This window comes from Macrobrachium nipponense, chromosome 1 (genome assembly GCF_015104395.2).
Source record: "Macrobrachium nipponense isolate FS-2020 chromosome 1, ASM1510439v2, whole genome shotgun sequence".
NCBI classification, from domain to species: Eukaryota; Metazoa; Arthropoda; class Malacostraca; order Decapoda; family Palaemonidae; genus Macrobrachium; species Macrobrachium nipponense.
In genome coordinates, this window is record NC_087200.1 from 8,757,069 (window position 1) to 8,784,313 (window position 27,245).

The window sequence follows — 27,245 nt, forward strand, 5'->3', positions numbered from 1 at the left end:
TTTGCCCAGGCTCCTGCAAAGTTCAGGAGTCTGGCGCCTACTGGTGCTTGGAGGATCATCAAGTCACTTTCCTTTCTTGAATGGTCTGAAGGAAGACCTTCCTCTCTTGTCAGAGCTCTTCTTCCTGGAAGGGGGACGAGCCGTTGCACCTCCACGAAAGGGCTGCTAAGGAGGACGAGAGTCCTTTTTATTCGTCGACACTACAGGACGACTCTTCTTAGATGTTTGGACAAGGAGGTCTTGTGTCGCCTTTCTCATTAGCGAGCGAGATATATCTTTCACTAACTGAGAAGGAAACAGATGATCTGACAGAGGGGCGAACAATAATGCTGTCCTCTGACTCGGAGAAACAGCTTTGGATAAAAGGGATCCATAAACTGATCTCTTCTTTAGAAGACCAGCACCAAATAGGGAAGCAACTTCTCCCGAGCCGTCTTGTACTGCCTTGTCCATGCAAGACAGGACGCTATGGAGAATTTCTGGGTTTTTAAGAAATTCCGGGTCCTTAGACTTATTAGCCAGAACTCCGAGAGACCAATCCAGAAAATTGAACACTTCTAAAGTGATGAAAAGTCCCTTCAGAAAGTGGTTCAATTCTGAAATGCTCCACGTAGATCTGACCGAGACTAAAGAGTGTCGTCTGGAGGCATCCACTAGATTCGCAAAGTCTGCGTCTGCCGATGCAGGAAGAGAAAGACCCATAGTCTCTCCTGTCCCGTACCAAATACCTCTCTTTCCATGGAGTTTGGAAGGAGGCATGCAGAATACTGTTTTCCCCAACTCTTTCATAGTGCTTATCCAAGAATCCAAAGATTGGAGGGCCTTTTTCATTGAAATCGCAGGTTCATTTCAGGAAGGCCGAGGATTTCACAGTAGTCGTACTCGAAAAGAGAGAACGAGGAAGGAGGAGCGCGGCTGGACTAAGAGAGTCTCCAAACTCTTGCAGTAACAAGGAGGCTAAAGTTTTGTAGTTTGAGAGTCCCTCATTTGTAGGAAGCTCGTCATCAGACAACTCATCCAAACCCCGATCCGAAGAAGGAGAAAGCTCTCGCTTGGAGGAAGAGTCTTTCCAAGACCTCCTACGATCTGAAGGAGAGGAGCTTCTGTTTGGAGAAGAGTCATCGATTCCAGATACGAGTCTATTCGGATCTTGCCTCATGGAAGAACTCCAACTCCTGCCTCCTGGCTCTTGACTCCTGACTCCTGACTCCTGCCTCCTGCCTCCTGGCTCCTGACTCCTGCCTCCTGACTCCTGACTCCTGACTCCTGACTCCTGCCTCCTGACTCCTGCCTCCTGACTCCTGACTCCTGACTCCTGCCTCCTGACTCCTGACTCCTGCCTCTTGACTCCTGGCTCTTGCCTCCTGGCTCCTCGCCTCCTGCCTGGGTGACTCCTCACTCCTTGTTCTTGGCTCCTGCCTGCTAGGAGACTCTTCGCTCCTGGCTCTTGGCTCCTGCCTCCTGGGTGACTCTTCACTCCTGGCTGGTGCCAGACGCCTGATCGGCTCCTCGCAACTGATAAGAGTCTTGCGTTTAGACAACTCCTTACGTAAGGTTGACTCCTCGTTCTTGCTAGGAGCCTCACCTCGAGTAGGAGCATCGATCCTGGCGGCAGGTACCTCCACACGTCTGGAGGACCTTTTGATAGGAAGGGAAGTGTCTTTCCTTCGAGGAGGCTCCTTTGAAAGCACTCCTACCAAAGACGATATCTGTTCCTGCATGGAAACCAGAAACCTTTTAGTAACCTCTTCTTTATCCTCTTCGGGAGGAGGAGAAGGAGGAGGGGAGGAGTCCATGGGCTCCACCTCCTGACTCCTTCTAACGATAGGTGACAAAATGGCTCTTTTTGCCCTCTTAACCTCCGAAGGAGACTCCTCAGGGAAGTGTTCCGGGCTCGAGTCAATAGTCGGAGCCTTCCAACTCCTCTTCAGTGGTCGCGAGCGATCCGAATCCCTCCAATCACGTCTAGGAGACGAAGATCCCGACGATGAAAAACAATCACGCAGGACGCTTTTACAATAGCGATCCCTGGCAGTCTGGGGTGTCATAGAAACTGCCGAAGGGACACCTGATCAGTGGGGATTCTCCACAACCTCCTTTCGGTTTTTGACATTCCTTCTCCTCTGGGCATGTGAGGTTGGAAGAGGTCTAGACCTAGGAGCGTTGTGGAGCCGACCAGATGCCCCCTCCACTACACTGGGGACACTCACATCACTGTCCACTGTAACATCACTAGCCTTACCTTGCAGGGCAGCCATTTTGTTTTCCATTATCTTGAAGGCTGCTTTTAGATCCGCAAGTTCTTTCGCTGAATCTACAGGATCTGCAATAGGTGAAGAGGCTGAAAAGGAAGGAGAAGTAGCAATTCTTACCATTGGGGAAGATCCCAAACTAGGAATTAGTTCATTCGATCTAGAACTACTTAAACTTCTAGAAGAAGCTTTCCTCACTCTTTCTCTTTCTAACTTTTTCAAATAATTAGTTAGATTCTTCCACTCACTCTCACTCAAATTTTCACATTCCTTGCAAGTATTAGTGAAAGAACATTCATACTCCCTGCAACCCTTGCATACGGTGTGAGGGTCTACCGAAGCTTTCGGCAACCTCACCTTACAGCCTACATTCACACAACGTCTCACAACCATTCCAGCGTCAGACATTTTTTTAAGAAAAATCCAAATCAAGTCCACAAAACAGTCCACAAAAGTGTATGCCAATCCAACAATCCAGATACATCACCAAAAGTCGGTCAAGAAGATCAATTGCCGGTGAGATCCATCGAGAGGAACCAACAACAATGTTGACGGTCCGGGCGACAGAAGAATTCTGATTAGAAAACGGGAATGGTTCCTAGTCCTGCCACCCAGGGCAGGGCGGTAGATCACCTGACCTACCGGTAGCGTGTGCCGCAAAATTTGAATTTCTGTCGGGGACGACGGAGTCTATAGCTAAGTATATATCTGTCAGGGAAGTTGAATGTATAAAAACAAATGATAAGTAAAAAAACTGACAGGCTCATGAATGGCAATAGAAAGAAAAAAGTAGCCCTGCACTAACCACATACTTTGGGGGACTGGTCTGGCAAAATCTGTTATAACACAGACCCCACAGTATAATCTATACCTGAACTTTCTAGATATCCTCAACTAACTGATTTATCATAATTTACACTTACTCAATCCACGATATTTTTCTGCAAAATGCACCCCTTTCTAAAATGGAAGCTTACCCAAAAGCTCACCACACTACAGTAAACAATACTCTATGGAACTTCTGAAACCACCTCTTGTCCAGTAAAAAAAACTGGCAGCATAACTTACAAAGCTAAGCAGGTGTTGCATGGGAAAGCTTTAAATGTAATTCATGTTATTACCAGCATGATAAAATATTATAAGAATTCAAAGGAATAATAGTAAAACACAAGAAAATCATTGTTAAATATAGTCTGGAAATATAAGACCAGTTGATCCTTTGGCAGAAACGCTAAGAATGTTTCATTTTATTACCAAAAATCTAAGGAACCTTGGATGCATGAGCAAACCTACCCAAATCAATGGATCATTTTACTTTTCTTCTGTAAAAGAAATGAAATGTCAATATTTTCCACACAATGCACAAATATGCTTTGTTAAGTATGTAATGGGTTTGTGATGAAACAGTATTTCCCCCACTGCACGGTACTGTAATGAAATAGGTTTCATGTACTTAAAAACTGTTATTCAGTTAAGTCTCAATAATCTACAGTCCCAAAAATGTTCTACCAATATAATCAGGACAAATTAATTACAGCTCTTGTTTACCAGACAAAGAATCCAACCACAACACAGCTATCGTGAAACTTTATGGGCAATTCTTGCAGCAATACAGTATTGCAAATACTTGGTGAAAAATATATACTATATTACTGTTTCACATTCAAGCACTCTTAGGTACCTATGGTAAATATTCTAATATAAAAAGTTCCAAAAACAGACTAAGACGACTATTTGTCTTAAACATGCTACAAATACAATACTCATGCTACAAAAACTTTACTGGACTTACTTGGAATGGGGAACAGGATGTGTCCCCACAGTTTCACCTGTCACTATATCAACTGCAACCAAGGTTGAAGAGTAAAGAACATTTCCAATGGTAAGAAGAAGAGCAAATCTATTTCCAAGTGCTAATAACTTTTTCACTTTAAATTTCAGAGTAATATTATGTATAATCTGAAATGTCTGTATGTCATATATGCATAGATTTGCATGTTTTTCATCAATGTCTTGCTTAATCAAGCCAACAAATTTTGTACTTTGTTGTAATCCAGGAGTAAAGAAATTATTGTTTCCCTCATTTCGTTGAATGCGAGATTGAAATATAATTTTATTCAAGTCACCCATCTGGTTTGCTCTCACTATATTTTCCTTGTCATCAGTTGCACTTTTATCATTGTTAAGTTCATTAGCACAATTAGAAGGCCAGCATATTTTATTAACATTATCTCTTGTCATACATATTATCACATGTTCTAACTCATACGTCAAGTCGGGTAAGAGAATTACTCGAAGTACCCAGTGGTCTTGATTAGGTAAGGACTTTACAATTAATCCTGAAGACAAACACCACAGTTTTATACACTCATCTGCACCACCACTCACTACTAAATCTAACTCCTTTGAAAAGTCACAACTAAAAACTGGGCCTGCATGCATCTTAAACTTGCACTTAAGAAGTGTGTTTTCTCCAGGTGTGTCATTAAGAGAATCATAAACAATACACGAATGGTCCGTCATAACACTTAAATCCCATGATGTCAAGATTCCTACAAAGTGTCCACATACAAGGAAACTCTTAGGCTTAAATTTGATGCAAGATACTGCTCGTTGCACTGGGAAGGCCAAAACTGGAATGTTAAGTTCAAGCTGCCAGATGTTTACGTAGTCTTCTTCAGAAACTGGAAAGAGTATACATGTCTTAAAAGGCTGATTTAGTGTGTAAATGACCTCAACTTCAACTTCAGTTCACCACAATTCAATTAAATAAATAAGATTTACAAATAATTGGAATATTTATACAGCAGTTAATTCCTTGGGTGCTGAAGTTTATTTTTGTGACCATAACATTCTGTATTACTTTATCTAGAACTGCAGTGATTTATGATTCTTCAACCCATACAAGCCAGGCTGCTTAGCACTACTGTAAGTTAAGAAAAATATACTTTATAGTGTATATTTAGAAATGTGACCTGTACATAATTAATTTTCATATCTATGAGGGAATACTTTAAGGGTTTGGATCTCCAATATTTTCTTTCAGCTGTCTTTATGCAACATAGTAAAAAAAATTTAAACTTCTAAAGTTTTTATATCTAAAATAACAGTACTTTGTTTCCCTGAAACTTAATACTTTATATCTTTTATAGTAATATATTATGATTTTATAACAGGCTAATTATGATTACGTACATATTTTAAAACTAAAACCTGCTCAAGCACATCCATCAGTCTACCTACTGCTTGTCACTAACATGGTTAGCATAAAAGCACTTTATGTTCATTTGCTGTGTTTGCCTACCTGTATTGCTGCCATATTATGCATATGTATTGTGATAGTGAAAATCCCACTACTGGTAAGTGAGAATATTCCTTCAGATGCTGCAGCAAAATATTACTAAATGACACACAGACTCAAACTGAAAATTGACAATCGGAAACAGGAAGGTCAACCAAACTGCCCATCAACCGAAGCTAAGGCAATCTCCGGTTATCGGCTCGGCAGGGTGCTGATGAGTAAAAACCTCCATCAACCGAAACTCGGCCATTTATGGTGCTTACGGCGGCGAGTTTTGGTTAATGGCACTGATAACCAGTTAATGGCACCTTTATTGGGTATGTTATGGCGCCATAACTCTATTATCGGCGCCTTATGGCGTTGATAACCGAAACTCTGCCCATTATGGTGCTATAAGTCACTGATTTTATGGCGCTAGTTTCGTGCCATAAAACCAGATCACCATTAACCGAGTCTGCTGATAACTGGGGACTGCCTATATCAGCTATTTTTAAGGCAGTGAGAATAAAGTTGAGCAGTTTCAAGCTCAGCAACCATGCAGTAAACCATAAGTATACAATAAAACATAAGCTATTCCTGAGGTAGATACACTAAAACAGTTGATACTAGATGGAGAACCTGTTTTAGAAATGCATGTTACTTAGCCTCCTGACCATGTAAGTACAGGCTAGAAGTATTTTCAAAACCCTGAACTGAGCGTACGGACTTAAGTCAATCCTCCCAATTCGATCACTGGGTGTAAGTATACATATTTTTTTCCATATATGGCACTCTTCAAATAAAAAATCAGTACATATAAACTATTTCTGATGTTATCTGAGAATCACAATAATGATCTCTAATGATTGTACATACTTGTGTGTAATTCACTTATGAAGCACCAGAATGTGGTGCTATGAGAGACATGAAACTGCTGTATCTAATAATAGTACTTACATGACTTAAGCAAACAAGTTCCCTGTACAATGCTTAGCATGGGATCAGCCATCATTGTGCTATTAGTACATATAATGAGGTTACTCTGCAGTAATTTAAACTCTTCTAGTATCATGCAATGCCACTTCCTTAGAATTCTGGATGACTTGATGTGTTGTAAATCTTCAAATGAATTTTGTATTATTGTGTGTGTTCTGGTTTGTAAAAGGAATATTGGGATCCAAAACACCAGTAACACTTACTAATAAAGTGGAAAGTGAAGTTTCTTTTTATTACATATGAATTTGTTTTGGTATATTGGTATATGATAATTTATCATTTCTCAATTTGCAATGACAGACAACCTAAAATGGTGCTCACAAAATCAACTATACTTTAGGACATTCAAGGTTGATTTTACAGTTTTAAGAGACATTGTAGCCTCCACAATGTATGTGCTGAGCAAACTGCCTCTAAACCAAAAAAAGTATTTCAGTTGTGGAAGAGAGGATATCTCCTTGCACAGATATCCAAAACTGAGAAGGGTTTTTGATGGTGAGTATGCCACAATGAGTGCACATAAACAAACAAGCCAAGATGTCAAGCCCTTTGAGGATAAGCTGACAGTATGATTGGAGGCTGAGCTTGAGTTTCAACCTTTCCTCATTCACAATTTGAAAAGCCCTAAAACAGTACAAATTGTAAATATCCTCCTCATACTACACATCCACTACCCATGAAACCCCAAGTATGGATGACAGAGTTTGTGAAGAATGATTTCTGAGCAATTTCATCCAAATATTTGGATATATTTTGGGAAAGCAATTCCATTTCCTATGTTATTCGGGATTTGCAATGCACCAGATAAGACTTATCCAAGCAACTTTCAACTGGCCATGAACTCGGTCTATTTGTCATCTAGCACAAAGAGCATAGAGCATGAAACACCTAATGGATCAAGAGTAATCAGCAACATATCAATGTCTTGGAGTTAAAGGCAGCCTTCCTGGGTCTGAAGGAGTTTCAGGGGAAGGTAGAAGGTCATTCTGTCGTTCTCATGTTGGACAACACCATGGTGGTAGCCTATGTGAACAAACAAGGAGGCCTGGTTTCATGTCAACTTCACGCCTTGACTGTCAAGTTTCACCAGTGGGTGGTCAGCAATTCGGTAGAGCTCTCAGCCAGGTATATCCCAGGCAAACGGAAAATGGTCGCAGACAAACTCAGTCGCCAGGATCACAGCCTAGGCACAGAGTGGTCCCTTTATCAAGTGGTGGCAGACAAGCTTTTCCAGATTTGTGGGAGACCCATGCTGGACCTTTCTGCGACTTGCTTCAACAGGAAGCTGGAGATGTTCTGTTCAGTAGTTCCAGATCCTTTAGCATTGGCAGAGGACGCATTCCAACATCCTGGGACAACCTGGAGGTGTATGCCTTCCCTCCGTTTTGTTTGATCCGTCAGGTTCTGAACAGGCTAATAAGTTCACAGGGTCTCAGGATGACTTCGGTAGCCCCTCTGTGGCCTCAGGCAGAATGGTTCCCAGATCTGCTGTCGTTGTTGTCAAGAGGTTCTGAAGGAGATTCCCCCTTGGCGATATCGCCTGTGTCAGCCCCATGCGAAAAGGTTCCACCAGTCAGTAGAATCCCTGTCTCTTCACAGTTGGAGGCTATCAAGTATCTCCGAGCAAGAGGTTTTCTCAGAGAACCGCTAGGCATATGTCCAGCAGTCTTAGAAAGTCGACCTCCACGGTTTACCAAGGCAAATGGGCGATCTACTGTAATTGGTGTCGTAAACGAGGTTTTTCTCCACTCACAACCTCTATTCAGCGAATAGCAGACTTTTTAACCTTCTTCAGAGACAAGAAACGTTTGTCCGTTTCTGCCATTAGAGGTTACAGGGCGGCCCTGAGTTTGGTGTTACTCCTTAAGGGTATCGACATCTCCTCTTCCTGGGAACTTTCCCTGCTAGTTAAGGGGTTTGAGCGGTCGAGTTCTCCTAGAGAGCTCAAACCTCCGACATGGGATGTTTCCTTGGTTCTTAAGAGCTTTACTTAGAATCCATATGAGCCCTTGCGTCGCTCACCTGACAGGAACCTGACGCTCAAGACAGTTTTCCTTCTGGCCTTGTCATTTTCCAAGGGTTGGGGGTCAATGTCCTTCGAATTTGTCCCAGAATTCATTGCCAAGACCTAAAATCCCACTGTGCATGATGACAGGTTCACTTTGTTTTCCATTCCATCACTGACTGACTTTGTGGGTGGTGATGCTCAAGAGCTTTTGTTGTGCCCTGTCCAGGCCCTGCATTAAAAGGACTCGGCACCTTAGACCAGGATGCCGCAAACTTTTTGTTAGCACAGGCTGTACAAAGAAACAAGTGTCTAAGAATACTATCTCTTTTTGGATACGGGAAGCCATCAGACAGGCATACTTGACTCTTGATGATTCCACCACCATGTCTGTGCAGGATAGAGCACATGATGTTAGGTGTACTGGTCCCTCTCTGGCTTTCAAAAAGAACTTGGCTGTACATAGAGTGCTGAGTGCTGGTACTTGGTTATGGCAGTCTACGTTCACCTCCTTTTATCTTAAGGATGTTGCCCACAGATCTGTGGACACGTTTTCCCTGGGTCCTGTGGTGGCTTCCCAACAGGGCACCTTTGTATCTTACCTAAGATGATTGTGTGGATGAGAGAATGAGTGAGTTGGCTGGTCTCCTTTCTCTTGTACCTTTCCTTCTTCCTTCAGGCGGTTTAAGGAATAGACACGTAATTCGCTGGATTAGTCTGATACAAGTGAGTAAGGTAGTCGTACTGATAGTGTGGTCATGTAATATACAAATATCTTACCTGCTATTTGGTAGCATATGCTCCACTCCTTGGCAAGGAGGGGTTGGGAGTAATACAAACCCAGGTGTCTTGGTTTTTTATTGGACAGTCAAAGTTTCTCTTTGGTTCCCTGTGCAATGGTTCTCCCATATATCATTGTACATAACTCAGGTTCTGAGTGGTTACATATCAATTTATCTTGCTTCTCAACGGGCTTCAGTCCCTCTCCAGAAATCATTTCTTCTGGGAGCTGGACTGGTGGGTAGGCCCCCAGCCAGTCTAGGATGTCTTGTACCTCCCTCCAAGTATGAGTCTATCCTATTGTTAAGACCAAAGGTTTGTTTGCGTATGAACAAATGACAAATTTTCTAAGACAACTTGTATTTTTCATAGCTACAAACCTGAGGTGTTAACGTTATACTGTCCGTCTCTAGCCGCCCCTCTGTTTGTTAAGTCATCCTGAGTTGGGAAAGACTAGCGTAGCGGCGTGGTCCTTGACCACTCTTCACCCGAGCTACGCATGCATTGCCAGATATCACAAGATTCCTTGCTTTCATCTGCTTTTTAACTGGATCCAGCTAGGCGCTAGAAATTATCCTATTGTTAAGACCTCGGGTTTGTAGCTATGAAAAATACAAACTGTCTTAGAAAATTTGTCATTTTAAATGCATAAATGAGATGGAAAAAACTGATGTTTCACATGATTTATTGCATTCAGAGACTTCTAAAAGGATAAGTAAAATTTTGACAAGTTGAAAATGAAGAATAAAACTTTGCACATGAGGAAACACAAAATAATAGAGGTAAAAGGGAAAAGGCTTTACTCTATTAAAAACTATGGATCAAAGGATCTCTATATAAAAACCTATGGATCAAAGGATCTCTAAATAAAAACTATGGATCAAAAGATCTCTATAAATTACACTTGCTTCCTAGCAACTTTCAACACATTCTGGTAGCTCAATTAAATACCGCTTAATTTCCACACGTTGATTATGGTCTGTACATTATGCTACGTCCATCTACACGAATCACCAAAGCAAGATAGATCACTGATCGAAATGTTGTTACCTTGTGGCCAGAACAACCTAAAACTTTTGATTAGTTTCTCATGCAATTTCTTTATGAGATGTAGGTTTCTCAGCTACACAATCACATGCTATCATACTGCTATACGTAGTCAGTCCTTTGTATATGACAACTATACTGTATTCCACTGTGACCAAACACAAAGGTGGCAAAAATGGAGGAAAATGTCCATGCTAGCCTACCCTATCCACACACACACACACATTTAGTCTACTAAGCAACAATAATAACCAAATAACCAATAAAAATAGATGTATGTCTGTGTAAAAAGTACACAACTCAAGCTATGATAAAAAGTTTCACTGTCAAGGCTTTCCTAAATTACCTAAGTTGGAGTTTGAGAGGTACTGTATGTAAATAGTTAAAAAAAGAAAAAAAAGAACAACTGCAGCAAAAGGCTGGCATCTTGTATGAAGCAATAAAAGTAAACAAGAGAAAATTGTTCTTTATCCAGTAGTAAGTCAGGAAATCAGGACAGGAACTGGTAAATCATGAAAACTATTCCATGAACTGGAGAGCTAAAATGATATTCATCAAACTCCTACCTCAAATTCAGTTAATATAAACATGTAAATATCTGTCAACATAGTGCAAAACTTCAAACTAATGAAGCAACTGTTATGCTACATCCAAACCTCATCTCCTACACAAGCCGAAGCCAAACGGAGAGGGCAATTAACAAATAAGGTGCAAATATTTTCACCACTCACGAGTGCTAGAGTGATGTTTAAAATTTCAGCTGAAAACATAAAACAACCATCACTAATCCAGCAATCGATAATTTAGTTCCATCACTGACCCAGCTGTAATTACAGCTAGTGTCATCTAAAATTTCCTGGATCACCAAACCAACCTGCTACTACTGTTTGTTGGCTCTACGTGAGTCCATAAGTACCCTACACACACAATTACATTTATCTTTTGAGTTGGGGAAGAAAAAAAAAGTAAAAATATAAATGTGAATAGCATAGAATATAAATAAGAAAAAAGTGTGTAACTACGTGAGAAAAACATGTGTAACTACACAAGAAAATCATATATGTATCTACATGAAACAAAACAAGCTGTAGGCAGTTCACCGACACCAGTGAATGAATGTGTGTGTATGTACATACTCTACGCAAACTATTGCATTTATCCTTTGGGTTGTAAAAATAAAAAATGAGAAAATACAGTAAAAATATAAATGAGTGTGAGCTGGTGCCATCGAGCATTGTAGCTGTAGCACGAGTTGGTGTCAAGCAGTAGTGAGCGTTCCTGTAAGCTAGAAGAGAGGAGCATTCATAATGTTTACATGAGAAAATTATCTCAGAAAATTCCTAATTTGTACTGCCAAAGTGAGTACTAACAACAACATGTACTGCTGAACCATTTACTGGAACCAATTCTCGGTAGACGATAGCAGAGACTGATTCTCAGTCTATGATAGCAATGTCTTATATAAGCCCTGGTCTCTCCTGCTACTTTCTGCCGTTACACTTTAATTCTCTACAAAGGAAAGTGCAAGGGTTAAAGTAATATTATTTATCGACAGCAATAGTAGGTTCAGTAAACAGCAAGACAAGCAATTCTTTGGCCCAAAGGAATGATGAAATATTTAATAAACACTTTAAAGCAAGTAATGATCAACAAATTTGCAAATATCCTACGTCCTGAGTATGAGGTTTAAAGTACTATTATTTACCAACGGTTAGCCAGACTACGTTTGGTAAACAAACGTGATATGCAAAATTCTGGCCCAAAGGAATGACGAAAACTTCCAGAATTACATTTAAGAAAATATAATGATCGAAGAATTTACGAGTAACCTACGATCTGTAAATATAATCGACGTAATAATATTGGCCTAAAGGAATGACAAAAGATACAAATTCTGTTTTCAGGACAAAACTAGTAATTTGCCTATGCTCTGTAAACATCGTCAATGTAAAATATTTTGGCCTAGAGGAAAGGTACAAGATATAAGAATTCCTTTTTAGGACAACATTATACTGTCGGCCCAAAAGAGGCCCGTAAAAGACAAACATTCACAAATTACTTTTAAGGTGACTGTTTATAACATACGTCTAGTGAATCACCTACGCCCTGTAAACAACACTGATGCAAAAGCTTGTCCTACCATAAGAAATGAGATTACTTTTCAAGACAAATTCATTCCAGCAACTCACAAGAAAAGTTGCTTATCTGTTAGCCTAAAAGAATGACAAAATATTAAAAAATTACCTTGAGGCCAAAGACAGTTTGCAAGTATTTATACAGTGAACCCCCAGTATGCGGTCATTCCCAATTCGCGGACTAGCATAGTATTCACAGATTTCTCTCTGGAACATATAGTACCCCATTATTTGCAGAAAATATGCCTATTTGCAGTATTTTTCTGAGAAATATCTACAAATTCCTGTTTTTTTTTATAACTTTCATCATAAAATGCACTTTTTGTAATAAAACTATTAAAAAAAACCAGGTACAAACATTTTTAGTGGGTTTTTCTTAAGTTTTATCTAACAAAACAGGCAGTTTTAAGCATTTTTATACGGGTTTCAACTATTTGCGGATTTTAGCTATTAGGGGAGGGGGGTCTGGTACGCATCCCCCGCGAATATGTAGGAAACACTGTAGTATACTCGGAAAACATACCATTCCAAAATTTATAATAAAGGCAAAACTATTTAACGAAGGTTACAATTAATGAGACCCAATAACTAAAAAAACATTATGCAAAGTTTGGCCTAAGGAATAGCATAACATACGAGAATACGTTAGGGCTAAACTACTACTTTTGTCGGTTCATAAGAGTAAACAACAGATTAGTTAATGAATCGACTCAGTTACAAAAGCAAGAAAAAAATATCATCCTGAGATTCCCCTGAAGGTTGATAAAAATGCATTTCACACCACTGAAATCCAGTTGAATAACCGGAAGATAATGAACTAGCTACTCATCAGTGTTTACCCAACCACGGCAGGAACAAACTGACCTTTCTGCGTACTGTACAGTCATTCTTATTCTCCCATTAGTGGGCAGAACTGTCACCTACACCAATTGAAGCGTTACCCACAAATTTTTAAGTCAAGCTGCCGTGATAAGTGGAACTTATAGCTATCTTAATTACTGGGTAAGTTCCATTGCAAAAGCACAAGTTCAACTTAGCAGTCAGAGGAACACAGCAAGACGTCCTAACATGATGACATCCACAGAACAAGTGCTTGGTGATGTTGGTAGGTTAATGAAGGGTATTCCCAAATTCACCCTATATAAAAACCTTGTTACCAAATCTAATGACTGTCTCCAGCTTGAGCTGAAGGATACTCTTGTATACAAGGCGATGGTTCGTAGTTCCTTAGGAGCAAATTAATTTTGGTCCAATAAACTACAATCTTGATCATCATGATAAGCAATAAGAAAATTTTGTGACAATATAAAATACACAGAATTTACTGGAAAGTTTTGGAACTATTAACCAAGTATATCCTACTATAGAGCATAACTGGGTTTTTGTAAATACTATAAACCTGTTGCAACTTATCTCATATATTTGTTAGGCACAACTTACAAAAATGACAAAAATTTTTATCATTTTGTATTTTTCATAGCTAACAAACCTGAGGTCTTAACATTAAGATATATACTAGCGCCAGCTGGAAAACCGGTAGAATTAATAAAAAAAACTTGTGTGATCCAGGGACTATTGGGATCTGTACCCAGTCACAGGGCATTGTAGTTCCCATAATGCCCTGGGCATCCCGTGACCTATCAGTTACTCTTCCAACTTAATTTAGACTGGTAGAGGGGTGGTTTGAGGTGGACCTTTATATGTTAAGACCTCAGGTTTGTTAGTTATGAAAAATACAAATCGATTAAAAATTTGTAATTTGTTCATATATGAAACAAACCATCGGTCTTAACATTAGGATAGACTTACTAATTGGTGGGATTTAAGTCTCTTTAACTGACTGGAAATTTGCCACCTTCATCCATTTCCGAATAAACATATTCTAAGACAATGGACTACAACCTCAGAACCAAAGATATATGAGAATCTATTGGTTTCCCTCTGGGTGTTTTATACAATACCATAGCTTATTGCATTACAGAAGATGGAGAGCTACCTGTTCTCATTAGAAACTCAACTCCCTGTATGTGGATCTATTATCACCCCACTCTCTCCCTGTTACCGAGAGGGGTGTGCTGCTACTGAAAAGCATCCCATGCTCTTGATTATCTTTACAGTATGGCTGTCTCACTCACCTGTATCTAGTCCGTTCCAGCTTATGATGGTACTCTCCTTCTTACTCCCTGTAGGTAAAGAAGTAGATAGAAAATGTAGGAAAGAAGCAAGACAGGTCATCTCATTCATTCTGCTGTTATACATTCATCTTAGACTAGACACTAACTGACCTGCCAGGGGTACTGGATGAACTATACCCCTCATTGAGCAGCCACCACCAGACCCAAGGATAAAGTGCCCAAGGATCTATGGGCAACATCTTTTAAATAAAAGGAAGTGAAAGTTGTTTGGCGTCACCAAACACCCACTTTCAAAATCTTCTCCACAGACATATTTTTTCTTGAATGTCAAAGAAGCACTCAAGCCCCTGATGTCATGAGCCCTAGTTCTCTCAAGATTATTTGGCACTCCAGCTTCTGTCACAAATGCATTCCTGATCGTTTCTCTCAACCAAAATGATATTGTATTCCGGGACACTTCCTTCTTGTTCCGTCCTGTACTCACAAAAAGCCTTTGGGCATCCTGGTATGAGATGCCGAGTTCTTTTTAAGTAAGCTCGTAGTAATATGACAGGACATAGAAGCATTTCTTCAGGGTCATCATCCACAAATTCTCCCAGAGAAGGTATTGAAAAGGAAGCAAATTCTGGAATAAATTGGAAGACCATAGACTTCCAACCTCTAGAATGCTTCACCACATATGACAAACCATGTAGCTTCCCCACCCTTTTGGTCGAGGCTAGAGCCAACAGGAAGATTGCTTTCAGGATCAAGCTTCTAACTATGGACTGTCACAATTGCTCATATGGGGGTTTTGTAAGGCTGCTCAGTACCATGGTTAAATCCCAATCTGGAGCTTTTAGTTCCTTCAGGGAACAGGACTGCTCAAAACCCTTCATTAACATAGACATTTCCCATGAAGAAGAAATGTCCACACCTTTCATCCATAGAACCGAAGCTAGTGCAGCCCTGTATCCCTTTATGGCAGATACAGACAGATGTCTTTCTGTTCTGATATACGTATATCAGAAAATCCACTAACTGCTGAATAGTGGTTCTGAGTGGAGAAAGGCTCCCTCTATGACATCAATCACAGTATATGGACCATTTTCCCTGGTACACAGCTGTCAATGACCTTCTGATATTTCCTGCCATATGTGATACTGCCTTCTGAGAAAAGCCTCTCGCTCGCAGGAGGTAGTTGACAGTCTCCACCCGTGAAACGATAGGGACATCTATTAGAAGTTCCAACAGGTCTGGAAACCATTCTGCCTTCGGCCACAATGGGGCTACCAGTCATCTTCAGGTTCTGAGACTGCATCACCTTGTTCAGAACCTGACGGATCAGGCAAAACGGAGTAAACGCGTATACGTCCAATCGTCCCATGGGTGTTGTAGAGCATCTTCTGCAACTGCTTCTGAGTCCAGGACTACTGAACAATATACCTCCAACTTTTTGTTGTACCTGGTTGAGAACAGGTCTATGATTGGCCTTTCCCACAAGATGAACATTCTGTCGACCACCTCCTGATGTAAGCACCACTCTTTTCCTATAATCTGGTCCCTGCGGCTCAATTTGTCAGCTACTGTTTCTTTTTCCTAGAATATATCTGGCCCTGATGTCTACCAAGTTCTCTACAGCCCACTGATGAAGAACTGTCATCAGGTGTAACTGATGAGATACCAGGCCTCCTTGCTTATTTACATAGGCTACTACTGTGGTGTTGTCTGACATCAATACCACTGATTGTTCTTTCATTCTTTCCTGGAATTCCTATAGTATTAGAGAAACTGCTTTTAACTCTAGCATGTTAAATGGACCTCCCTGTCCTTGTGATTCCACTTCCCCAAAATCATCAGTTCCTCCATGCAGGCCTCAACCTTCAAGCAATGCATCCGAGAACAGCAGGAGATCCGGAGAGGGTTGTTGAAGGAGAACTCCCACTGTCAGATTGCTGTCCTGCAACCACCACAGTAGATCTTTCTTCACCTCTGTTGACAAGGGAATGTGCTCGTATGGGTGATCTGCAGTTGGTGACCAAAATTTTTTCATCCTCCATTGTAAGGACCGAAGATGTAGTCTCCCGTGAGGCACCAGCTTCTCCAAGGAACTTAGGATTCCCATGATTATTGCCACTGTTTTGCTGGTTGTGTTTGTTTGCCTAGAAAGGCATTCACTACTTGTTTGCATTTCTCCACCCTCAGGTCTGAAGGGAAAGCTTTGGCCTTTACTGTGTCTATAATCATCCCCAGATACACCAGCCTGACTGGGATCCAAACTCGACTTCTCATGATTTATCACAATACCTAGGCTGTGACAAAACTTTAGAAGGATATCCCTGTCCCAAAGTAATTTTTCTCATGACTTTGCTATCGCCAGCCAGTTGTCCAGGTATCTATTAACCTGATCCCGAGCATGCGCCGATTTTGACACGAGAGTGAATATCCTTGTAAATACTTGGGGAGACGTTGTCAGTCCAAAGCACAGGACTCTGAATTGGAAAACTTTCCCTGCAAGGCTGAAGCAGAGAAATTTCCAGGAAGATTGATGGATCGGGATCTGGAAATATGCGTACTTCAAGTCTATTGTCAGCATAAAATCCTTGTCCCAGATTTGCTGTCCTTGGGGTCTCCATTTTGATTCTCGTTTTTCTTATGAACAGATTCAATGTTGATAGATCTATAACTGTCCTCCAATCTCCACTGGCCTTGGGAACAAGGAAAATATGGCTGTAAAATCCTCTTGAAGAAAGTGTTACTTGTTCTATAGCTCCCTTCTCCATCATCTTCACTTCTTCTTGCAGGATAAGAAATTTCTGAGATTCCTGAGCATAAAAGAGGTGTGGTAATAGTTGTTCTGTCAGGGGTGTAGTAAAGTTAAATGGAATCAGATATCCGACTCTGAGTACATCCACCACCCACTGCTCTGCTCCAAATTTCTGCCACACCCTCCAATGATTTACCAGGCATCCCCCCACTGGTGTGGCTGAGTGCTGAGATGCACCCATCCTATCATCTCAAACCTCTCCCTCTGCCCCTAATACCCCTTTCTCTATTGGGTCTATTGTGAAAGGGCCGATGAGCTAGGGGAGGGATTGTCTCCTTGGTCTCTTTTGAGGTATTTGCTAGTGGCAGCTTCTAGTATAGTTTTTGGCAACAGCAATTGCGACCAAGATATCCCCATTCTGAATTGCTAATAGGGAATCCAAATCTATAGTACGGCTTAATCTAGCCAATGCTGCATATCTCCTCATCAACAGGATATTAGCCCATACAGTGGCACTCAAATTTGTCAAGAACAAAATTGCTTTTGAACTAGATTGAAGCAATCTGGTAAACACTGCCTCATCCACTAATCTCCTTGTTGATTCTTAGGATGTAATTTTAGCTACTGCCGTTGACCAAAGGTCTAACCAAGAAGCTGTCTGAAAGACAGAAGAAGCCATTGCTTCTAATGTAGCAGCTTCCTGACAAGTCATTGATGGGCATTCCTTATTCACCTGATTCAAGGTTAATCCAGGTTTTAACCTTATTACATCTGCGTTGATTTGTCTTGATAATAATGGAACAACAGGTGTCGCATAATATTTCCTGTCTCAGTAATGGCAGGGGAATGAACTTGAATGATCTATTTCATCTTAAAGAATTATCCCTTCCAGAAATCCGTGCATTAACATGTTGTAACAGACTCTGCATGACTTGAGCATGGTAATTCATACAACACCTTGTTATCCTTTTTCAGTCCTAATAGCACATCAATTCCTGTAGGAGCTATACTGGCAGGTGTTTCAGACTTCCTTGAGTGGTTATTGAATTGACGAATCCAATCAATCACATCTGCATATGAAGTCAGAAACTCCTGATTCCCCCCTTCCTCCGATTCTGAAGAATTCTGCTCGACCGCAGGAGAAGTTAGTTCACTCCTATCCTCTGACAAACGCTTGTGTGATTCACTGCCGTCCGACCCTGCGACCACAGCATCTTTGATCTCTGATGGCTATTGTTGGCTTGATCTTGAATAGCCACCAGGAGAATGCGACTGCCTAAATACTTCTAAGCTCAAGGATCTAGAGCTAAAACCCTGTTTATTCCTCCAGGATGATGACTCTCGTGAAGTAGAACTAACTTCCTTTCTGTTTCTATTAATATAATCAACGGTCGTTGGGCTATCATTCCCCACGGCTGTCGGGGAAGTTGACCTTGATCTTCTGGTGTCGAGGCAAACAGCTCCTTCCTTTGGTGTATCTAGAGGAGCTACCAACTCTATTATTTGACCTTTTAATCGGAGCTTTCTCAACCTTTATTTTTATTTTAAAAGGTCTTACAGGAGAAACTAGTATATGTTCTCCATTCTTTGCCGATTGATGTCACTCACTGTTGATTTTTTTAACAGCAGTGGTGTATCTACTAACAGATTTGTCCTCACCATTGGCATCGTTGTCTCAACTCCCATTCCAGTGGCCGTCAACCCTTTCGTCCATGCGTACATATGTAAATGACGGTGGTCACTATTGTTACCTTTGTCAGCTACCGCCTTCTTCACTTTGTTTTTGACAAGGATGTGACAGTCCTGGCTCGAAGATGAATAAGAGTTTAATCCTCTCTTCTTGGCACTAGGATCAGTCATGGAGTCCCTTATCCTCCAACACTTGACTGGTACATGTGGTGAAGTCATCGAGCTTTGTGGTGACGTCATCGAGCTTTGTGATGACATCAAACTAGGAGAAGATGAAGAAGAAGAAGAAGACGATTCACGTCTTTTCTTTTTGACTTTCTTATCTATTCTGTCTTCTAAAGTTTGCAATTTCTCCATAACTGCGTGTACTACTGAATTTGAAAGAATATTCACCTTAGAAGGCAATGAGGATGCGAGAGAGGCCGTATGCTGTGACATCATGGTGGCAGCAATGTTAGTTTTTGACGTCACTGATGGCGTCGGTTGTGACGTCACCACGCTTGATGGGAGATGCTGAGCGGCTACTGCCTGTATCCCTGCGTGTGATGTAAAAACTATTTACAAAATTCTGTATTGCCGGAAACACTGGCGTTGTTGCCCTTGCTGTAGAGTCTGTCCCCATAAACTGCAGACCAGGTGGATGGCGGACACTCATAGTCGAAGGACTCGGAGAGAAACGTGATATCATATAGTGTAATAACAACCCTTCCCAGGTTGGTATGCCTGATAGGCCTAACACAGACCACATTCCTTCCATCCTCTGCACATCAGGGACTGAAATCTGGGACAAAGATGGAGATGCTCCCCTCTTCCTGCAGGGAATGAAGGAGCGTAATTATGTACAAAATTACCCAAAACCCCTCCTGGTGTTTCCAATAACGAATTGTTAGAAGAAACTGAAGGAGTATGGGAAACTTCAAAAACCAGGTGACGAAACATATGGAGCAGTCTGATGTATAGCTGATACAAAAGAAGCTGAAGATGCTTGATCATCCAAAGATGGCGGCGTCTCATTTCTTTTGTACTGACCTTTCCTATAAAACTTCTTCCATTGTTCCACCGACCAACCGCGACAAACTGAACAAGTATTGGTATATTTGTAAATACGTTTTCTCTGCACCTACTACACGTTGGGTGAGGATCTATAGACACCGATGTTAGGAATCTTGAACAAGAAAATCCACTCACTCTAGGGCATTTCCTTTGTCTCTTGTGAAATCCCGAAGAAAGTTCTGTTGGTGAAGCAAAATTCTTCACATCTCACAATTTACACAAACCTAGCAGATGACACCCACACTGAGATCACCCAGAGAAAGAAAAATGAAAAGCTATGAAAATAAACAGCCAAACTAAACCAGCTTTAAAGAGATAGAAAGTAATCACATCCTCTCTTAAAGGCGGTAGGAAAGTAACTGATGGTCACAGGATGCCCAAGGCATTCTGGGAACTACAATGCCCCATGACCAGGTACAGATGCCAATAGTCCCTGGATCCCACAAGTTTTTTTTTATTAATTTTACCAGTTTTACAGCTGGCGCTAGCATATATCCTAATGTTAAGACCGAAGGTTTGTTTTGTATATGAACAAACTACACTTGTAAAGCACATACTACTGTATACCAAGTAAATTGCAGTATATTTCTATTGTCACTGGTGATTTCTTGGTACAAAAAAATTAAGTTTGAAGATACCTGTGCACAGAAAGCCATGCTGATAATCAACTGCTTTGACAGCCTTTTTGCAATTTTGTAGCTGCATGAACCGCTCAGTAAATGCAGTGCCATTCTTCATACAGAGCTGCTGTCGTAGAGATGAAACATATATCTGATGCCAATCACAATCACTATTTATCTTTTCAACATTAACTCCAAGCTCTTTACATTTCTTGAACCATATCTGACTCTGGCTTTTAATAACTCTGAAAATATCAAACACAATATTACTAAAAATGTTTTTTTGCTGTTCACATTAGAAACAAGACTGATATAGACCGTATGAAATTAAATGACATAAAAATGAAGGATTAGAATTATTATACACACAGCCCCGGGGTAATGTCAGCCTCGGCTTACGCTGTTCTGAGCCTACACCACTTTCCAAATATATTCATAACAAAATCTATACATACTGGGCTACAGTGAATGTTCCTGAGGTCACATCGTTTCAGTCTTACAGCGATGGAAGAATATTTGTACATTTTTTAAGGAAATTCTACAAGATCATGGATGCACACCTCACCAGAAGCCCAATAAACCAATTGGGAAGTTTTCAAAACAACTACTAAAGGTAAGGTTTCATCACTTTATTTCTAAATTTTAGCAGTTCTTTATTAGTAGTACATTGTTCTGGCTTACACTGCACTTCAGGAATGGAACCCCCAACATAACCTGGGGATTTCCTGTATACTACTTTGAAAATGTGTAGTGCAGTAACATATTTGTATTATTTTCTAAAAATAATAATACGCATATGCATAATTATTACATTACTACTTTGCATAAGCCCAAAATTATCTTCAGTACAGGCAGTCCCCAGGTTACGATGAGGGTTCCGTTCTTGGGACGCGTTGTAAGCCGAAAATTGTCATAAGCCGGAGCATTGTCAAAAATCCTACGAAAACCTTACTTTTAATGCTTCGGGTGCATTAATAACTATTTAAATTTCATTCTTATTGCATTTTTCATCAAAAAACCTTCAAATATTGATTATTTAGCATTTTTGGAGTCATATTTCTTCTGCCCGTTCAGTGTTGTAAGTGTTGTAACTCTGGAACATGCGTCATAAACCTGGAAATAATTTCTGATAAATATAATTGAAAAGTGCTGTTAACTCGGAACGTCGTAAGCCGAACTCATCATAAGCTGGCGACTGCCTGTAATTATAATCTACAAACTTAAACTTGCACTGAAAATGGCTAGTATTTTATCAGCAATAAACCACTTACATAATGAAACAACTTAACTCTATCAGGGCCATATCCAACTGTATCGAGTGTTCTGACTCAGTGATCACAGAACAGTAATAAAAAAATTAATTTTTATGATATAATAATGTTCTATTTATACTTGCCCTGTAATTATATAGCTCAGAGTTTCACTTGCCCGGCAACTGAATTTTGAAATGCACGGGTCGTGCTAATCTTTTGTTATGGGAAAGTAACAATGACCCCACCCACTTTCAGGGAAGAGAGGAACAACTGGGCAAAGAGCTCAGTTTGTTTTATGCCCCTAAATGTCCATACGAGGGGACAGAAGGAGGGCTCTGATCATGTAATTACTGAACAAGTATAAAAACATTATTTTACCATAAAAATATCATTTCTATTCAAGTAATTTACCCAGTAATTACATAGCTGATTCCCACATTGACAGGAGGTGGGATGCAAGGACACTTCTACCCCCAAAATATTGGGAATGGTAATAAATTTGAAAATAAAAAAAATTGCCAACATTATGATAATGTCTGTTGTTTCCTTACCTGATAAGAGGTTCATTGCAGGTAGATACTAACTGGTTGTCACTCATCTTATCACGTAGTGGCGTGGCGGTCTAGTCATGGATCATCCCTACACTTCAGTGAGTACTTTGCAGTGAAGGACAAAGTCCGATGGCTAGCAAAGATACAATCAATTTGCCCTGCCCACGGCCCAGTACCGCAATAGAACCAGAAAACTGTTATCTACGCCCAAAAGAACAATTATAACACAACCACACCTTACCATACAAGGACTGGAGGGTACTCCAGGTATCTTGCACCTCCAGGCTCCCCAGTGCCTTCAGTGCCTTATGTCATAGCGAAGACTAAAAAATTAGGAAGAGTTGCTTCCAACACTTCCTCTCCCAACAACACATCAGCCGATAAAAATGGACCCAAGGCACTGAACTTATCAAATAGTTTCCATCTCACGTAAGTAATGGGAAACAAATACCGACTAACATTTTCAAAGTCAATTGTAATATTGAAGAGAGACAAACTGCATATGAATGCCAATGAAGAGGCCACTGCTCTAATTTCATGAGCTTTAACATTGCAAATAGGAAATATGTCTTATTCAATCAAGGTCTGAGCTTCCAAGATAATGTCCCTCAGGAAGAAAAGAATGCCAGGGCATTCTAAGACAGAAGTTCCCAAGGGTTCTCAACTGAACAATACAGTCTGCACGACACCACGAATATCTTTGGTTCTGTGAAGGCAATACTTCAAAGATCTCACAGGACATAACACACTCTCATTGTCATAAGGATCCAATATATCAGTCAGACTACTAATTGTAAAGGAATGTGGCCAAGGATGAGAGGAAGACTCATTATTGGCCAAAGAACCCAGGGAATAAGAGCAAACTGCATTCACTTTGGAGAAACCTACTCTCTTATCCAAGGTGTGAGCTTCACTGACCTGTTTCACTGTAGCTAAGAAACCAGAAAAAGGGTCTTTCTAGTCAGGTCTCGTAATGAAACAGAATGAATGGGCTCAAAACAAGGACCAGAAAACCATTTACAACTATGCACATCTAAATTCCATATGAAGACAGGAACCTCCTTCTGTCTGCCGGTGTCAAAAGACTTAATTAGGTCCGACAAATCTGGACTAGTAGACAAATCCATTCCTCTGTGGTGAAAAACAGAGTTCAAAATGGCTCTATCACCCTTAATTGTGGAGGTGGACAGGCTTCTGGTGTTCTTAAATATAAAAAAAATTAGCTATTTGAGTTATAGTGTTCTAAGTAGAGGAGGTATTGTCTACTGCACCAGATCCTAAAGATCTTCCACTTGGTCTCATATACTTTGTCAAAAGATTGCCTTTACATTTGGCAAATAGCCTCTGAAGCTACTATTGAAAAACCATTTTTTCAGGCAATCTCCTGACAGTTTGAAGCCTGTCAGGGCCAGAGTAGACAAGCCTTGGTGAAAAAGTCTGAAGTGTGGCTGTCTGAGTGGCTGAGATCTTTGTGGAAGAAGCCACAAAAAATCTACTAACAGGTTGATGAGGTCCAAAAACCATTCCTTTGATGGTCAAAACGGGCTATTAATATCATACACGTTTTGGCGAGTTCAAAATTTGTTCATCACTTGTCTGACCATGTTGAATGGAGGAAAAGTATACAGGTCTTTTGTTTGACCAGTCTTGCCACATTGCATCCACTGCCTATGCTAAATAATCTGGGACCGGTGAACAAAACCGAGGAAGCCGTTGATTTCTGGAAGAGGCGAACAGATCCACCATCAGCTTTCCCCAAAGCTTCCACAGATCCAGGCAGACCAGAGGATCTAAGGTTCATTCTATTGAGAGAACTTGTTTCTGGTGGCTTAATTCGTCCGCCAGGACATTGAGCTTCCCTTGAACGAAGCAAGTCATGATCTTTGTGCAGTTCTGGTCCAACTAAAGACGGAAATCTCTCGCTGCTTCGTATGGGGCGAAAGAGAGAGTTCCCCCTTGCTTCCTGATGTAGGACAGAGCAGTGAGGCTGTCTGAATGGACTGCTACTGTCTTGTCTTGCACTTCTAAGGCAAACAATTGAAGGCCTAAATGTAGTACAGCCTTTAATTCCTTTACATTTATGTGAAACAATTATTGTTCTTGGGACCAAGTCCCTGATATCTTCTTGTTCCCAAGAAGGGCACCCCAACCCAGATCTGTTGCATCTGAGAAGTTCATGCGGGGTTCAGAGGGAGAAGAGACTTCCTTTCCAACAATCCCTTTTTGGAATTCCACCAAAGACTTCTCATCTATCTCTGGTAACAGAGAAAATGAAGGAGTCCGGGAGGATCTTTCTGTTCCTACTGACTCTCAAAATACTATACTACAGGGGCATCAGATGGTGCCTGCCTAGGGAGACGAACTGTTCTATCGACGGCAGAGTGCCAAGCAGGCTCAACCAACTGCTGGCCGAACATCTATTGAGGGACAGACTCTCGTTTACCTTCTTCAGGCACGATTCTCCCTTTTGGGGACAGAAAAGCCTGGAAATCCAGAGAGTCTATCGTCATCCCTAAAAAATGAATCCTCTGATAGGGAGTCAGTTGGGATTTCTGTGTAGATAAGAATTTCAAAATCTAGCGCTAAAAGAAGTTTTCTTGAGGTTCAATGTACACTGTATCTCCAATTGTGCCCGAAGTAACCAATCATTGAGACAGAGGGAAATCCTGATTCCCTTTAAATGAAGCCATTTTTCTGGGGCAGCAAGAACTCGGTGAACACTTGCAGAGCCATCGAGAGGCACAGGGGGCCAAACTACAATACCCTGCCTTCGAAGACAAACCTGAGGAACTTTCTTGAATCCAGATGGATTAGGATATGGAAGTAGGTGTCCTGCATGTCGATGGGCCAAAAACTTTTTTGAACCTGAGTGGTAACCCATCAATACTACTGACATGCTGACAAAGGGAGGCTTCTTTAAAAAAGGATGATGCAACTCTCTTTCAGGACATTTATTATCCACAGCTCTCCACCCTTCTCCTTCCAATGCTCCCAAATTAATTGGAGTCTAGTTGTGACTCGAGTAAGGAGAATGATCTCCTTACTTGCGAGAGGACGTTCTTGATGAGGAATTCTTAACAGAATGTGCCGTGAAAAGGACATTCCCTCTGGTTCTAGGATATGCCCTTAGCTTGCTCTGAAAGGGCTGCATCTGAGCATGAAGAAGCTGTTTAGAACTAAAGGCAGGAGTCTCTCTTGGGCATCTAGATGACTGTGTCAACAAATCTTGTATGCTTTTCTTTTGAAGCAATACTCAGTACCATAGCTTGGGGAAAATGATGACATCTATCTAAGGGAGAATAAAGAAGAGCCAATTTCTGTAAAGGAGTAACTCCCTCAGTTGTAAACAAGCACCAAAGCTCTTGTTTCTAGAGCATTCCAAGGCATAAAAGGAGGCCAGCTCCTGGGAGCCATGCCTGATTCCGAGCACTCCTAGCCAGTCAGAGGAGTAATCATCAGGTAACACAGGGTAGTCTTGAACCTTGCAATCCATGATGCCAACAGCCCAGTTTAAAAGGCTCATTACTTCAAAAACTTTGAAGAGATTATTCAAAACATGAGCCAGTCCCAAAGCCAAAAACAAGACCTTTGCCAAAGTAAAAGCTGACCTCCAAGCAGATCTTCCAATTCCAAGAAGTCCCCTTGGGAGGAGGCAGAAACTCCCAAGGGAGGCACTTCTCCTGTGGTGTATGAAAGGTATCTTCTGGATAATCTAGAAAGAGGGAAGATAGAGGTGGTCCTGCCATGGTCCCTCTTCTCTGCGAGCCATCCATTTATTTCACAAGGAGCCTTCTTCACTGACGACAAAAGTACATCTTCGGTACCCTGGAGGAAGTAAAGGGTTGCATGCTTATGAAAAAAGTCGATGCTGGCAAAGATGGCGCTGCTGGTGAAAAGAAGTAAAAAAAAAAAAGTGGCCTGCAGAAATCTCAATAGAGAAAAGCATTAGCTGACGATGGAGTCTCCTGACCTCCAAAAGCTTTTTCATCAGAGGAGACTGGAGATAAGGTTAAATCCACAGGCACCTGAAGAGTTGAAGGAGCCTTGTTAAATAAGTACAAAATGCTGCCTAGCTTACTCTGAATAGGATCAACACCAATATCCCCAGCAGGGTAATCCTGAACAAGAGAAGAGGTTCCTACCAAAGCAGGAGGGGACACAACCATTACATCCACTGATGATGATGAAGCAGAAGAATTAACCACAGGAGCAGAAGAAATGTATCTGGGTACTTGGGCGTCACTGGGAGCCTGGCTCCCTCTGAGCGGTCGGGAGCTGCTGGAAGTTCAGGTGCTTCAGAACATTCTAAGGAATGAGGGTGCTCAGAAGGAAGAGCGAGGAGCTTGGGCACTTGATGAGGCTCTGACGAAGTAAATCTTGGAGAAATGACAATGGGCTTAGGGCACTGAAGGAGCATCAGAATTTGAGAGGCAGTCTGATGAAAAATGCTCCAAGTTGTCCCAGTGACTGCATGATGGGTGCTCAGGATCCTTAAACTCCTAACAGGCACTGATGGAGGAGTGACATATCTATCACACGTCTCTTCAAAGGCTGAGACTTGTCCACTAAGTGCCACTGTCGCTTAGGTCGAAGAATCCCCTGACCTAAACAAACTATGCATATCCAAAGAGAGACCTTTCCAATGGCTCTTGGTTGCAACCTGGGATACGTCAACAGGTTGAACTGAGGGAGAAGACTGCCAG

General features: G+C 41.1%; 1 protein-coding gene across 2 annotated transcripts in view; it reads right to left on the bottom strand.

The window, feature by feature from the left end:
• LOC135219111 (F-box/WD repeat-containing protein 2-like) overlaps nucleotides 1-27,245 on the bottom strand; it is a 103,622-nt gene that overhangs the window by 6,825 nt on the left and 69,552 nt on the right. For both annotated transcript variants that reach the window (XM_064255554.1, XM_064255555.1), the window contains exons 4-5: nucleotides 20,757-20,983; nucleotides 4,045-4,936 (exon numbers count right to left, since the gene is read on the bottom strand). In XM_064255554.1, coding sequence (XP_064111624.1) covers nucleotides 4,045-4,936; nucleotides 20,757-20,983 — 1,119 coding nt within the window. The remainder of the gene's footprint in view (nucleotides 1-4,044; nucleotides 4,937-20,756; nucleotides 20,984-27,245) is intronic.